This window comes from Corythoichthys intestinalis, chromosome 22, assembly GCF_030265065.1.
Source record: "Corythoichthys intestinalis isolate RoL2023-P3 chromosome 22, ASM3026506v1, whole genome shotgun sequence".
Taxonomy (NCBI): domain Eukaryota; kingdom Metazoa; phylum Chordata; class Actinopteri; order Syngnathiformes; family Syngnathidae; genus Corythoichthys; species Corythoichthys intestinalis.
In genome coordinates this window covers 28,195,312-28,211,725 of record NC_080416.1, presented here as the reverse complement: position 1 = coordinate 28,211,725, position 16,414 = coordinate 28,195,312, and the positions used below count along the sequence as shown (strand labels likewise).

The window sequence follows — 16,414 nt, the reverse complement described above, 5'->3', positions numbered from 1 at the left end:
TGTTTATGCTTGTAAAATATCTCTACAGAGGCAAAGCCTGTGTGTATCATCTTTTCTGTTGTTGTTGTGTGTTTTCCACCCGTGATCGGACACTTAGAGCCAGTTGTGTGGTTGTTTGAACGATGTGCTAATGCTAGCGAACGCATGCTAACCGTTTGTGTCATGTGCTTAGGTGGTGTAATAGCACCTAATATTTATTTACATTGATGCGAACCTGTTTGGTATCGAGGACAAAATTGATTCAGCAAATTATACGGACGTCCGGCATCGTCATTTGGGAGTTTAGCTCGCTGTATAGCCCGGACAGAGCCGTAGTGTCCTGGTGAGGACAGTATATTCGCATTTCGTTGTTCATGCATCATGTAACATCATCCTGTACACCTATTCAGCATGTTGTTCTCTATTGTATTTTTATATCAAATTGCCTTTCAAGATTACATATCTGTTCTATTTGTGGATTTTATTTGTAAATTTCCCCCCAAAATGCGACTTATACTCCGGTGCAACTTATAGTCCGAAAAATACGGTAAAAGCGCTCAACATGTCGATGATCATTTTTTAATAGACTCTATAGCATGTTTTTGCCATCCTATTGTTACTTTAATGAACATTTGTTATTCATCTTTGATAAAATAAAATTGAAAAAAAATAAAATCACAAAAATGTGAGTTGTAGTTTCGCCCTCCCAGTCAAAATGGATCGGATATCTAGTGCCGTCAGTGGCAGCCAATGAGTTAATATTACAGTGTGTAGTGTATCCGTTATATTTACTTTTGTCATTTGACTACAGCGTGCTGGATGAAAAAAAGTGCTGAATAAATAGGATGTGCTACAATTTAAAGATAAAAAATTTCTTAATACAGTACTACAAAGATGCACGAATCCTGCCACTAATAGCGGAAGAAGAAAAATAGGAAGATGAGTCTTCCTGGATGAGGTCGAGATAAACACGCATGCACTGAGTCACTGTTAACAGGCAGTCGTAGCCTTCAAAAAAGGCGCGTGGTTATTTGTGAGCAGTGGAAATACATTAAAGGGCTTTTATTCCGGAAAAACACAGCATCGCTTACATTCAAGCTAATGACGAGCCTCTCATTCATTAAGCCGTGAAGTGGACTCCTGCGGGAGCTTTGTAATGGACAGAGAACTAAACAGAGAGGGGACCATTAGCCCTGAACATTAAGCTTTCTGAAAAACATCATTGAGACTTTTTTCCCCCTCCCTTATTCTTCTTCTTCTTGTTTTCCGTGAAAAATACTTCAATTGAAATAAAGCACTACATCATCCGTGTGTCACATGTTTGCCCATTGCTGCTGAGTTAGTGGTAAAAATAGCCAAACATGTGACGTGCGGTTCACCTTGGAGGAAACAAGCCAGCGAGAAGGTCACTGCTAACCTTTTCCCACCTGGATGGATAAAAGGTCTTCTAACAACAAGTCCACTTCAGGCTTAAAGTGATAAAACACTGATGGATGGGACTGTAAATGACAAAGTATACCTTGGCACAGCATTAATGTCACCATAAATCATATAAAAAGTCCATCCTGAGTACCTATACTGTAATACAAAACATATGTCACAGTCTGTAGACAATGGCAGGAAGGCAATTATTAAGGAATACACTTGTCTTTGGAAGTATGCCATTAGTAATGTTCTTCAACATAGAAAGTGCGCACTGACGCAAAAAGCAAAGGTAAATCTGAATCAACGGATGATGGCCCAACTCCAGAGGAAATCTAAAACCAAGGCTTTTCAATTACAGGGCTGACTCTCAACAAACCCACAAATTAATTTAACTACAGCACTCCACTCGTCAGGAAAATAAACAAGATTTTCATATTCATATTTCTTAAATGGCATGCAGGAATAGTATGGTTTGACATTCTCCACCAAATATTCTACACGGCTTATTATTGTTATACATATGTTTGGAGGAAAAAATCAGTTTAGTTCAATTTAAATAGTTGTGGCTTATTATGCTACTTTCATTTTTCAATTCATTCAAAATCATTTTTTGCCCTTTTAATGTCGCAAATATAGCATCCATTTAGACACTCCTATTTCAAAGCCTAAATGGATCTTTGCCTGGGATACTTTACAATTTTTAATTTTAATAAGGGACAATGCCCTGATGTGAATAGTGAAAATTGACAACTAACTTATTTTCCAGGCTAAAGGTTGCATTTTTTCAACTGGTCCTGCCACTTACAGCGACGATCAGAGGTATTTGCACCCATTGTTATTTTGAGTTTACCCAATCAGACTACGTCTACACTAGGACAGCTAATTTTCTACAGGGTATTTTGCCAACTATTTTTATACCTGTTCACACTTCGGTGCGTTTAAGGCCCCCGCCACTTCTGCAAGGTATGCCTGCATTTGCGCAAACTACGCATACGTAAAAAGGAGAAGCCTCATGTGTTACGTCATCGCCTTCGCGGTTTACCTCTGAACCGGAAACTCATGACTAGCCCGCGGCAAATTTCGAAATTACTACACCTTCTAATGTAAACTGTCATTATTTTGTGATCTGGAAACCGCAACCAGTGCATTAAAAGTGGCGATTCGGGAAGTGGCAACAGTTTTGACAGGCAGAAATGTCTTGGGAAAAAGAAACTGATCACGCACCTTTTTGACTGGGGGTACCACGCAGGTCACTTTTCGGGGTTTAATTTTCCTCTGTGTATTTTTATATACAGTACTCATGTTCGGTCGGGATTGAGTTAGGAGGGGCCAGCCCCTCAGCTGGCTGATCGGAGACAACTCGGGAGACGAGAGCTGTATAAAACGCTCATCTCCACCTCATTCGCGATGGAAGGACCCCAAATGGGCACTGAGTTGAAGCATATTATTGATATGTAGTTTGAAGGTTCAAGAAAAATGTGTGGAAAAGAAAAGAGGAGCAGGAATGCCACGTCGTGATCGTCCGCCTCTCTTGTTTACGATGCTATCATGCCGCACTAAAAACAGCGACGGCATGACGTGCCTTCCTGAGTATCCAAATGTTGTACTGTGACAGCAGTCCATATTTGGCGCAAGTAGGTGGCGTGTAACATTACCCGCCTACATTATCTGACTGTCTAACAAATAATCCAAATAATAGGCATACTAGTGTAGCCGTCATGCCATGTAGTCCAACTAATTACACGTTTAAGGCCATTATCCGTCCTAATGTAGACGTGGCCTTATAAAATAGGTAGAGCTCTGAAATTCAAAACTCACAATGTATGATTTTTCAATAATTTATAATTTACTGGGGTTCTTAAGTATTTATACCCCTGAGAATCAGCAATAATGATGACACTTAAAGAGTTGTCAGTCTACCTTAAAAAAAGTCCACCTTTAACCCATGAGGAGCCACCCACCCACCCGTTTGAGCTCATTATTGTCACCTGTGCACCCCACAGTCAGTCATAATCCAACTGCTACCATGGGCAAGTGAGCTTTTGAAAGACACCAGAGAAAAAAATTTTGAGCTCCAGACAGAGAATAAATCAACAGTTGCAGCAATTGTTCTAAAATTGAAAAGGCTAAACATGACTAATAATCTACCTCGGACTGGGGCTCCATGTAAAATCTCTCCTTGTGGGGCATTACTCATGATGAGAAAAGTGAGGGCTCACCCTAGAACTACATGGTAGGAGCTGGTCAATTACCTGAAGAAAGCTGGATGCATAGTTTCAAAGGCTACTTGTCAGTAGAAATCTGCATTGCAATGGTTTAAAATAATGCACTGCTCAGAACGTTCCCCTGTTGAAGCCAGTACATGTGAATGCGCATTTAAAGTTTGCCAGGGACCATCATATAATAGAGTTAATTTATATTCCCCTCAAAATAACTCAAAATATAGTCATTGATATCTAAACCCCTGGCAACAAAAGTGAGTACACCCCTTAGTGAAAGTTGTCAATATTAACATACAACATGTCAACTGTCAATATTTTGTGTGACCACCACTATTATCCAGAACTGCTTTTACTCTCCTGGGCATGGAGTTGACCAGAGCTTCACATGTTACCACTGGAATACTCTTCCACTCCTCCATTAATACGTTGCGGAGCTGCCGGATATTTGAGACTTTGCACACCTCCACCTTCCACATGAGGATCCCCCAAAGATATTGGGTTCAAGTGTGGAGACACGCTTGGCCAGTCCATCACCTTTACCCTCAGCCTCTTCAGTAAAGCAGTGGTCACCTTGGAGGTGTGTTTAGGGTCATTGTCATGCTGAAACACTGCCCTGCGACCCAGTTTCTGGAGGATGGGGGTTCATGCTCTGCTGCAGTATTTCACAGTACATGTTGGAGTTCATGTTTCCCTCAATGGAATGTAATTCTCCAACACCTGCAGCACGTATTCAGCCCCAGACCATGACATTCCCACCACCATGCTTGACTGTAGGCATGACACACTTATCTTTGTACTCCTCACCTGGTCGTCGTCACACATGCTTGAGACCATCGGAACCAAACAAATTAATCTTCGTCTCATCAGACCATAGGACATGGTTTCAGTAATTCATGTGCTTTGTTGACATGTCTTCAGCAAACTGTTTGCGGGCTTTCTTGTGTACCCTCTTCAGAAGAGGCTTCCTCCTGGCGTGACAGCCATGCACACCAATTTGATGTAGAGTGCAGCAAATGATCTGAGCACTAACAGGCTGACCCCCCCACCCCCCACATCTTCAATCTCTGCAGCAATGCTGACAACACTCCTGCGACGATCTTTCAAAGAAAGCATTTGGATGTGACGCTCGGCATGTGAGCTCAGCTTCTTTGGACAACCAATCCGAGGCCTGTTCTGATTGGACCTCTTTTAAAACGCTGGATGATTTTAGCACTGTGCTACAGCTCAGTTTCAGGGTGTTGGCAATCTTGTAGCCTTGGCCATCTTCATGTACCGCAACAATACGTCTTTTAAGATCCTCAGAGAGTTCTTTGCCATGTGGTGCCATGTTGGAACTTTCGGTGACCAGTATGAGAGTGTGTGAGAGCTGCACTACAAATTTGAACACACCTGCTCTCTATGCACACCTGGACCTAGAAACACTAAAGTGTCACATGACATTTTTGAAGGGAAAATGACAAGCAGTATTCAATTTGGACATTTAGAGATGTAGTTTCTAAGGGGTGTACTCACTTTTGTTGCCAGGGGTTTAGACATTAATGGCTATATTTAGAGTTATTTTGAGGAGAAAATAAATTAACTCTATTATATAACCTGCACACAGACTACTTTTCATTGTGTCAAAGTGTCATTTTGTCAGTGTTGGCCCATGAAAAGATATACTTAAATATCTGCAGAAATGCGAGGGGTGTACTCACTTTTGTGATATACTGTATATCTTATTCTATGGGAAAATCTCGCTCGACATATAACCATTTTATCTTAGAAGTCCTGGAACGAATTAAATTCGTATGTCCGATTAATCCATTAATCAATTAATCATCCAATTAATCGATTATTAAAGAATAATTGTTAGCTGCAGCCTTAATTTGCATATCTAAATACTTTGAGCAATTGTCTTCTACATTAATTTCACTTATACTCTGTGTAGGATATTCCAGATTTACCACTGTAGTTGAAAATATTCCTAAAATCAACCAAGTTACATTGGCGTATATAGCATACTCTCATGAATCACAACTGTGTACCAGCGGGGCGCCTTAAAGACGGCTAACGTGGTGGTGTTGAAGTGTTTACCAGCATGAGTACTCACCACCTGAGTGGTCTTCAGTGACTTGCCGTCAAAATGCATGAGGCTGGAAGTGTCCTCAGGGTAGCCGTCGCAGTCCTCCAGTTCCTGGGAGTTGCAGGCTGGCTTGTCCAAATCTGGATTAGCGTTCTGGGGAAGCCGCAGAGAGAGTACAGAGGTGGCGGGTTATTCTTGTATTGCATTCATTAGCATTAAAGCAGGCATTGATTAGCATGGAGAAGCTGGAGTGGGAACAGATGATGCTAACAAGGGCTGAGAGGAAGAGGGCTCCAAACGTCAGACTAAGGGATGAATGATGTATGAAGAAAGAGGACGCTCAGAGGAACTGAAGGGGTTCATCATGTTTAGAGTACAGATGAGGGCTCATTCAAAAGTCGCAGGGATCAATTTAATCAGGAATGAGGGGGAACTGGAACAGTTCATGCCCGAGAGAAACTATCAAGTCAAAAATGAGGTTGTTACAATATAAGTATCAGCAAAACTGTTTATAATGAGGAGTCTGCTCAAAGAATTTCTGCTTTGTTCAAGTAGATCAACCTCAATTAACTTTGAACAGCTGCAGGCCAGGAGGTTGATTTCACTAGTCTGGAAAAATGCATGTACCATTAATAAAACAGTGGATCAGGGAAATCAAAAGGCAAGTTATGTCACACTGTTAGAACAGACGTTATTAGCTTTGAAGAAATGTGCTTCACTAAAATTTGTTAAAAAATTAGTCTCACCATATCTTCAGAACTCAGGTGGGTGAGCCTTTCATTCATGAGGGCAACCTGCTCATCGCTCATCACATGCTCCCCTCGACGATCACCAATAACCAGCTCTGGCCACATGGGTCCTTCAGTTCGTTTCTGCAGGCTCACTTCAAGGCTGTGGAGACCAAAATAGTATCAGCAATCAAACAAATATTTACTTTTAAGCTATCAAGTGATGATACTACAAACCTTTTGTCCTCCCACAGTGTCCAGGTGCAGGCCTCAGGGTCTACGGATGCATACAGCTGGCCCTCTAGCAGGGGTGCGAATCCCCGGACGCCGACGCTGATGGTATCCACCGTCAGCCGGAAGTGGATTGCGTCTTTCGTCACGCCCTCGGGCAGGCGCACAGTGACTGTGATGTCGTCCGACGTCTGCTGCCAGAAGTAGATGGGATCTGGATAACCCGCAGAAAATAGGGTTTGTAAAATATCCACACAAGATAAATGTTAGTATGAGTTATAATAATTCGATATTAAAACCCCTCTTAATATTTTCGTTTTAATAAGATTTATAAAATTATTTCAACTGATAGTTCGCCATTCTTGTTGACGTCGCAGTGCGGTGACGTCACATGGCCTGCTACTGAACTTCCAGCGTGTCACTCGTTTAAAAAAAGAAAAAAAAGGGTGTCACTCGTTAGCTACCCCAACATGACTTCGTCGGTTTTGCCCTTCCAATTTGAACCACAGCTGAAAAGTGAAGAGAAGGACAGCACATCGGTTGTTCACAAAACGAGCAGCAAAGGCAAAATGCAGGGCAAAAAATACCTGATGAGACAAGAGTTGGGCAAAACTGGTGGCGTACTTGCGGCAAGTGCGTCTCAATGACATACGAGCGAGAGAGTGTATGCTGTCGAGAACTCCAGTTTTTGTTAGCAGATGTTCAAAGTGAGTTATTGCGTGATCAAACTTATTCCAATAATTCCATAATTATGTAGATTGTTAGCATCCAGAGCTATCGTGTGCTTTACATAAAGTACAGGCCAAAAGTTTGAACACAGCTTGTCATTTTTGCATTTTTATTTTCATGACTAGTGACATTAAAGTGGAATTCTATAGAGTTTGAAGAAACACTCAGGTATTTTATTTTGTATTCGCATTTAATGCAATTTTGAAAGTGCAATCCTTGTTCCGAGGGATGCACAGGTCAAAATTAAGGATATTGCAAGCATAAACTTCTTTGTTTTATATCTCATAAAACTATTCTGCAAAGAATTTAATGTTTGTTATCTGAATACTCCATTAATCGAACTAATTAATCGATAGGGTAATTGATTACTTACATAATCAACAGCCGGAGCCCTAAATTAGTTTTCTACTTATTGTCGGTGCATATCTTTGAAATAAAATCGTACGAAGCGTCTCCCCATCTTCATTGAGTCCTGCTTTAGTTCCTCGTAAAAGAGTCCAACAAGGATCGCAGAAATGACTTTTTGCCTGCCAATTGTGTACTTGTGAAATGAACCGACAGCCCCAGAGAAATCACAAAACCTACAAAGACCATTTCACAGTCCCACACTTGAGTTGGATGCTGACTCCCGCTCAAGATGATGATGATGATGATGATGATATCCTTCCGTGATGGCAAACAACAATTTAATACTCATCTTTCGGCAACCCGGAGAAGACGTGAGCCAGGAAAAAAAAAAACAGCCCGCAACCCATTCCCTTTCAAGGCAACCTTTTCTTCGCATTCTGGCCTCAGGTTAAAAGCTTTCCTCCCTTGTGTCACTCAGCTGCCAAAAATCGAAGAAAGGAAAAAAGAGCGTTGTTACTGCCTGCAGGGAAAACGCGACGACAGGCAAACTTAACTGAACGTTCCCAAAAAAGGCAATTAAGTGACACAATGCATCGGGCCTGATGTCTGACTAATGGGATAATTAGCCTGAGCGCAATCGGACTCATTAAACTGAGCAAGAGTGCCAGAATTTGCTACATAATGCGTGATACATTGATTACATCCAAGGCGATTACACGAATGGCAATGCTTCATATTAGAGAGCCAAATAACAGAAACAGGATTTTAAGATGAGTATCACATTAGAGAGCGGGCTTTGAGAAGTAAATATCACAGAGATGATACGATTATGACTTTTCACGAGAGAATCGTTTACACGCCTTTTGCAGTGTTGTTTTCGTCAACGACAAAGAAAATATTCAGTCAACAAACACTTTCTCATGACGACGACGAGAATATGACGAGCTAAAAACGTGTTTTGGGAGACTAAAAATGATACAAATGCAAGTTTTTGTCTGACGAGGCGAGAACGAAACGAAAAAGCGCAATAGCTTCCGTCACATATTCACAATGTGTGTTCCATGTGTGTGTGCCATGTTAGCCTGCATCTAGTAGTGTCTGGTTGTGTCACTCGTGCGTCGTGACGCATTAAAGGTCTGCCTTTAAAGGTCTGTGCTGAGTGATGATCACAACAAATGTAACTCGTAGCGTTAGCATAGCATTCGCGTTAGCATTATGCTACTGCCAATGGCGCGCGTTCTCTTAAACTCTCAGACAACCTTTTTTACATACAGTTCGTGGCGTCCATGCGGGTATAATTTATTGAAAATAATGTACCGTTTTTCCTGCTGAGAATGTATTACAGTGATCCCTCGCTACTTTGCGCTTCAAACTTCACGCTCTCAGTCCATCATGGATTTTTTTTTTCCTATTAAAAAATAAATAAATAAATATAAACGTAGTCTTACTCTCCCTCCTGCTGCTTTTCATGATCAGGCAGTTGACTGGAGTTTCTTATTAAATTTAACGATAATTGACATTTTTTTTTACTTTATTCTTGTTTAAAAACAGCAGTAACATGTTTAAAATGTATCATAATTATTACATTTGAAGTACTTAAAAACATATATATATATATATATATATATATATATATATATATTTTTTTTTTCCCCAATTATACTTTGGGAAAAAAAAGTGAAAAAACATGTCTTATACGTCTCTCTTATTCGTATCTCTTTCCGATGCTAAATCTGAATAAATACATTGAACAAACAAAAAAAAGAATGGGGAGAGGGGGCGCTAGTTTCCGTTTTTGTTACATATCACGGCGGGTTCTCGTCCCCATTAACCGCGAAAAACGAGGGATCACTACCACCATGTTGCCATTGTCTTTGTAGACGCTACAATATGTGCTTGTCTGTCAATGTTCATTCGAACAAGTTTTGTTTTTTGAGTATTTTATTTCATTTATGGGTGTTTTTAATTTCTATTTCCTCCTTTTACTCACTACCACAGAACATAGTCCTGCCAGTGAATGAGTTAAAATTGCATTGTCAAAAAGAGAAATAATTTGTCAAGGTAGTAACACACATACACATGTGGGGAGTGATTAACAGTATAGGGTTGTGTAAAGTACCATTACCAAAGTATGAAATTATATATTTTTTAATACAATATTCAGATACAGGAGAATAAATTATGGAAAATGATGTTATAATTTTGTTTGTTTAAAGCAGGAGAAATTCAATTGTGATAATCCTAAGTAAGCAATAAAATAGCATATTGAAAATCTAAGATTATCATATTTTGAATAAACAAGATGGAATGCTGGACACCAAACTTTACATTGGCGCAGTATTTCTAGATCAGAGTAAATCATTTGACACCGTAAATCATGAACACTTTCTGTCTAAACTAAACCATTTTTATTTTTTCTAGCATGCAATTCAAGGGATAAAATCATATTTAGAATTCAGGAAACAGTGTGTTTTGCATTAACTGTGTCAAGTCAACATTTCTAGACGTCCCTGTTGGCCTGCGTCAGGGGTCAGTACTTGGCCCACAGTTATTTTCTATGTATATTAATGACTCGCCAAATTCATGTGAAAATGTTGAATTTCAAATTAAGTCGATGATGCTGTCATCGTCTAAATATTCAAGACGCAGCTTCTGCTATCACATTAGCTATGGTTGTCATTAATGAATGACTTTACAAATCTTGCCTATTACTAAACAACAAAACTGTATCATGTTCACAAAGCAACTTTTGGACATGAAACATTCAGGTGTATTTTGGGAGGACCAGAACAAATTATCTCTGAATTCAAGTACCTCGGAGTGACACTTTCCACACAGTCTTTTAAGAGCCACGTTAAAAGCATAACTAATACAGTGAAATTCAACCTGAACAACTTTAAACAAATGGCCTTTCATAATACTTGGGTCTGCTAGAATGTTTCTGTATTCAATGATTTTATCACACATTGAATATTACATTACATGTTGTCAACTGGAAGGTGCAAAAACACGCATTACCATATAATCACTCTATAATTTGAATATATTAAAAAAGAAAAAGGGCTCACAGCGGTCCCTGGACCAGGGCCTCCTCTCGAGGGGACTATGAGTCCCCACTGAGAAAAACAGTCTTTGGTCAAAATTCTTTCTCTGTAAAGGCCAGTAAGATCTGGAACAGTCTACCACTCACCATGAGGGAGTGTCCTGCATTACAAACCTTCAAAACTCACCTCAAGCAGTGATTGAAATGAAAACATGTTGTAACTACTAAACTTCTTAGTAATCTACTGTACAGTGTTGTGTTTTATTGTAACCATTGTTCCCTCTAATTTTTCATGTGTCTGAGCAGACACACAAGCTGTCTGAGCACACTGCGGACCATGGTGAGCAACATCAGATATGTACATGGAGGCCGCACACTAGTGTCACGCCTATTAAAAACCTTGGATCATAGCAAGTTACATGGCTTATTAAAAGAATGAAATTAAAGCAGCAATTTTTATTAGTTTACTTTTAATACGGTATGATTCATTTGGCCCACTTAAAATGAAAAAGACCAAGATCTCGTTCATTAAATGTGTACTACGTTATATGTGAGCAGTGTTGTTAATAACGGGGTTACAATATAACGGTGTTACTAACGGCGCTATTTTTTTTTGGGGTAGTGAGTAATCTAATGAATTACTTTTCTCATCTTGGCAACACCGTTACCGTTACTGAGGCGGGAAAGGAGTACGTTACTATGTTGGTTGAATGGCGCGAGAAAAGTCTGAGAGAGACGGACTCACGGAGATGAGAGCAGAGCAGTAGTGGGGAGGAGGCAAAGGAGTGTGACGGCGTTGCAAACGCGATGTTAGGTGGCTCCAATAATACCCGACTGTAGCCGATAGCCTACAAACTACGCCCACATGATGGTAGATATCACATAATATAGAACTAGATGCAAATGACAGACACGGTGGCATTAGCAACATGTATAAAGAACTAGATGCGTTATTAAACAGCTGCCATCTTAAAGCAGTGGACCTCTCAGAAAGTTTCTGTTGTAGAGAAACTTCTTAGCGATCCTATGTGTTTTTATCTAAAATGCTCCTAAATTGGCAACAACTTGACTTAAATATTTAAATGATGAAACAGTTTTAAAACTTGACTCACAACATTAAATGACTTCTACAGATAGCAAAGGTTACTATCTAGTTATCGCAATATCCGAAATACCCCTGTGTCTAGTTAAGTTCAGGGTAAAGAATTAAGCTTCCCAAAAACCCTTTAAACTTCACATTGTGTGACCTGTTTTTGTTTTGTTTTTTTGATTTAAAAAAACAAAAAAAACATGAAAATTATCACCGTTACTTTGCCAAGTAACTAATTACTCTTACATTCAGGTAACTGAGTTACTAACGCAATTACTTTTTGGGAGAAGTAATTTGTAACTGTAATTAATTACTTTTTTAAAGTAAGATTAAACACACTGTATGTGAGAGTCTTGTTTTAACCATAGGAGAGTCCAGATTGTTTTATGTTACGCCTTTCGCGAGCCATCTTTGGCACGTAACAGCCTGGGTAAGGTCCAATTGTGGCATGGGTGAGTTAATAAATAAATCATAATGAACAACCACAATGTAGCACACTATATCACTCCCACATTAAAACTGTTCAGACAATCAGGACACTCAAGATTCCTATTCTCTGTGTCTGAGCAGCTACAATGCAAAAACACACCTCCTTAAAAGTAGTTAAATTCCCTCATTTTCAGTGTAAATCTACAAGAAATAAGTGAAATTATCTGCCAGTGCTTTAAGTGAATTTTTACTCAGATTTCTTGAAATAAGAAAAATAGCTAGCGGAAAATTAGCTTAAAACACATATTTTAAGCAATTAATTAGTATATTTAAGCTTTAACTGCTTTGAAAGGTCAGAAACGTTCTTAATTCCAGAATAGATACAAAAAACAAAACATTATTTGAAAGCATTTTTCTAGACACCTGTCGCTCATTGAGTTACATTGCAAAATAGTACAGAAAACAATTTTGTTGGTCTAATTAATTAACTAAATTAGTTCTAAAATTCTATATTAATTCTGTAGCTCTTGCAAAGATTGGCAGCGGAATGTTGCTTCAGTAAATTAGCAGAGGAGTCAAACTCCACCAATGGGAGCGTCGTGTTGCCGTATGGAAAGCACTAATGAGAGCGTCGCGTTGCCGTATGGAAAGCACCAATGGGAGCGTGGCGTTGCCGTATCGAAAGCACTAATGGGAGCATCGCGGTGCCATATCAAATGCACCAATGGGAGCGTCGCGTTGCCGTATCGAACGCACCAATAGGAGTGCTGCGTTGCCGTCTCAAACACACCAATAGGAGTGTCGCGCTGACATATGATTGCGGCGCTAACAGACAGTAGTTCTATTGGCGCTACAATACGTTTCTGTTGAATTTTATTTTTCTGTGCTTCATAGATTTTCTTGTGTGCTGAGTGTGTGCAAGCAGTGCGAGATTGTGCACGCGCGCAACTTAGAGGGAACATTGATTGTAACCTCTTGTTCTTTCTTATGTCTTGTTGTCTTTCGCTACCGTTACCTGCCTAGGGACAGCGGATGTAAATTAGTATCTTTGCTATAAACCGGCATAGTTAAGTCTTTTAGATGCGTCTAAGTAGATGTTCGTTAATGTTTGCTGTCCCTATAAAATAAATACATTTATTAATTTAACCGCATTAGGTGTTTTTTATGAATGGTGCTATTGTGAAATGTATGAAATTGAATTCACAACCAACATCAATCATGTATCTCAAGTTTATATTCAGAGATGAAAACAAACCCAAAAAAAATTTCTAATGGTGTTCCATTTCTTGCAAGCTTCCAAGTCGAGTCACTCATAAATCAAGCCACAACTGCAGGATGATACAATTTTTGGATGATGTCACGATAAAGACATAGCAGAGTCACTTTTGATACATTATCAGTTTGGCATAAAGATGATCACGATGATGCATTAAAAGATGAACAGTGTTCTTAGAACTCCATTTTGAGTGCGGACAGGAAAATCTGTTCACTACTGAACTACGAAGAACTCAAAAACGAAGGAGCTAATTACTAGGATGTGCAACCCCAATTCCAATGGAGTTGGGGAGTTATGTTAAACAAATAAAAACAACGATTTGCAAATCAAGGTTAAACTATATTTAACAATTCATTTGAAATGTGGACTCATCAAACAACAGAACACTTTTCCATTTTGCATCATTCCACCGTAGCTGAGCTAAGCTTAACCCTATTGGTTAGTGCAGGAGTATGAAACACACGGCACGTGGGCCAGAAGGGCCCAACAAGCGGTTCAATCCAGCCCGCATAGTTGTTATGCCTCAAAGGCACATTGTAGCTCATACATACTGTACATATAAAATCATATGCTTTTATTTTGACATTAGCGCAGTAAAACCGCAGTTTTATGCTCGACTGCACTTGGCTCATTTTTGTGTCCGCAGTCACATTCGTTCATTCGCACCCTCCCTGTCAAAATGGAATTGACATCTAGTGCCATAAATTGCAGCCAATGAATTGGCGAAAAAGTGACCCGAAGATGCCCATAAACCAACAGAAGGTGACTGGAAATCAACAGGAAGTAACCTGGAAATGGCCCAAAATCAACAGGTAGTAAGCGATGAACCTAAAGTTGCCCAGAAATGCCCTAGAATCAACAGGAAATGATCCAAAATGTACAAGAAGCGACGGTAATATACCCCAAAATTTACAGGAGGTGAGCCCTAAGTACCCTAAAATTACAGGGAAGCTGTGTTGTTTTCATCAACGATCACGACAACGAAAATATTTCGTCAACACTTTTTTCATGATGACGAGACTATAATGAGCTAAAACTTGTTTTGGGAGACTACAACATAAGACGAATGCCAGTTTTCCTCTGACGAGACGAGAACGAGATGAAAATGTGCAATAGTTTCAGTCACATGCTCAAAAGACATTTACGTGTAGTAAGCCTGCATCATAGCAGTGTCTGGTTATGTCACTAATGCCGTGCTGCGCCCCCCCTCACCCTTCCTGACTCACCAGTGCGTTGTCTCCAGTTTCAATGTAGGCTTGCACAAATGTTAAGATTTGTTTTCTTGGCCAGAGAGAATAAGTAATGTTGCTTAAGCGTTGAAAGGTCTGTGCTGAGTGATCACCATTAATGGTGTGTGAAATTTGTGATTCTTAGATTATTCGCGTTTCGGCCGCTGAAGATTCGAGAACGATTCACAAACATCCATATTCCGATTATTTATATATGGCGGAAAACACAGATAAGGCTGAAAAAGCTGTTTCTGCTCTTGCACCCCTCTTTAAAATAAACTGCTGTATTTTAAGCCAAAAGAACTGTTGTGTTTGACAGAACAATATGTCTATATGCTGCCATAGCAGATTCATGGCGCAATTAGCCCCCTAACTATTTTTAATTTGTCCGTTTAACCCTGAAAACCCGTTTACAGACGTCGCGCAACCGCTTTTGTTTCAACCTAGCCAAAAAAAAAAAGGTAAGTAATCGTATTTATTATTTGAAATGTCTGTCAGCTTAGAATTATTAATTGATGTCTAATGTTTAGTTTGAAAAAAAAAAAAAAAAAAACGACTACAAAAAATTATTCACTCGCATATTTTAAACTTTTAAACAAATTGCCGTCTGTAAAAAAAGTCACTGATATCTACCTCATAACTATTGCTTAATTCTATTTTTTTGGTTACCGTCGCATTTTCCCCAATATTTTAGATGATGAATAATCGATCCACACTAAGAAAAATCCCCCAAAAATCCAGCTGTGGCCATTCACAGCTATGTGTTTGACACTCGGTGATACATGCTACATGGAGTTTTTGGATCAAAACAAGGTAAGTATGCAATAATATCTCGTTAAAGTCATGGCGTCTGTATTTCTGCTCTCGCGTGCTCTACCTACAGATAGGGTTTTGTTGTTTACTTCTTTTTTTTTTTTTTTTTAAATGCCCTCCTGTTCAAAATTGTTCTTCCCCCAGAAAATTGAGATTTTAAGCTTTCCAATGATGTATCACACATGCATATCGGACAATTTTGAAATTTGGCCAAACTGGGGGTCTCAGAGCGGAACTTCAAGTCACCTGAGTGTTTTCCGCCATATGCTAAGTAAAGTGTAACTAAAACACAGTCAGCGCGGTCTTCGGGAATCAATGACGAACGGACCAAGAGTAAACATCCACAACTCATGCCTCTAGATAAAAAAACCGCCGACAGCCGCTACAAACTACGCCCAGTTGCTACAAACTTCGCCCACGTTGCTACAAACAATGCCCACATAATGCTACGGTAGATATCACATGTATATAGAACTAGATGCGAAATGACAGACTCGGCGGCGTGAGCACATGTATAAGAGAACTAGATGCGAAATGACACTCGCCGGCGTTAGTAAACAGCCGCCATCTTAAAGCAGTAGACTTCTCAGGAAGGCTCTGTTGTAGCGAACCTTTCGAGCGAACCTAATTAACTTTTTATCTAAAATACTCCTAAATCGTCAAAATCTTGACTTGAATCTATCTTTAAACGATAAAACAGTTTTAAAACTTTCCCATGTCGAAAGTAAACCGAAGGGAACTTATGGAATGACGGGAGAAATTTTAACAACTTTAACTGTTGATTCACATTAAATTAATTGAATGTAC

At 39.5% G+C, this 16,414-nt stretch overlaps 1 protein-coding gene across 1 annotated transcript in view; it reads right to left on the bottom strand.

Moving 5' to 3' along the window:
- nudcd1 (NudC domain containing 1) overlaps positions 1–16,414 on the bottom strand; it is a 64,578-nt gene that overhangs the window by 16,318 nt on the left and 31,846 nt on the right. The window contains exons 6-8 of the mRNA XM_057828187.1: positions 6,657–6,864; positions 6,438–6,582; positions 5,719–5,844 (exon numbers count right to left, since the gene is read on the bottom strand). Coding sequence (XP_057684170.1) covers positions 5,719–5,844; positions 6,438–6,582; positions 6,657–6,864 — 479 coding nt within the window. The remainder of the gene's footprint in view (positions 1–5,718; positions 5,845–6,437; positions 6,583–6,656; positions 6,865–16,414) is intronic.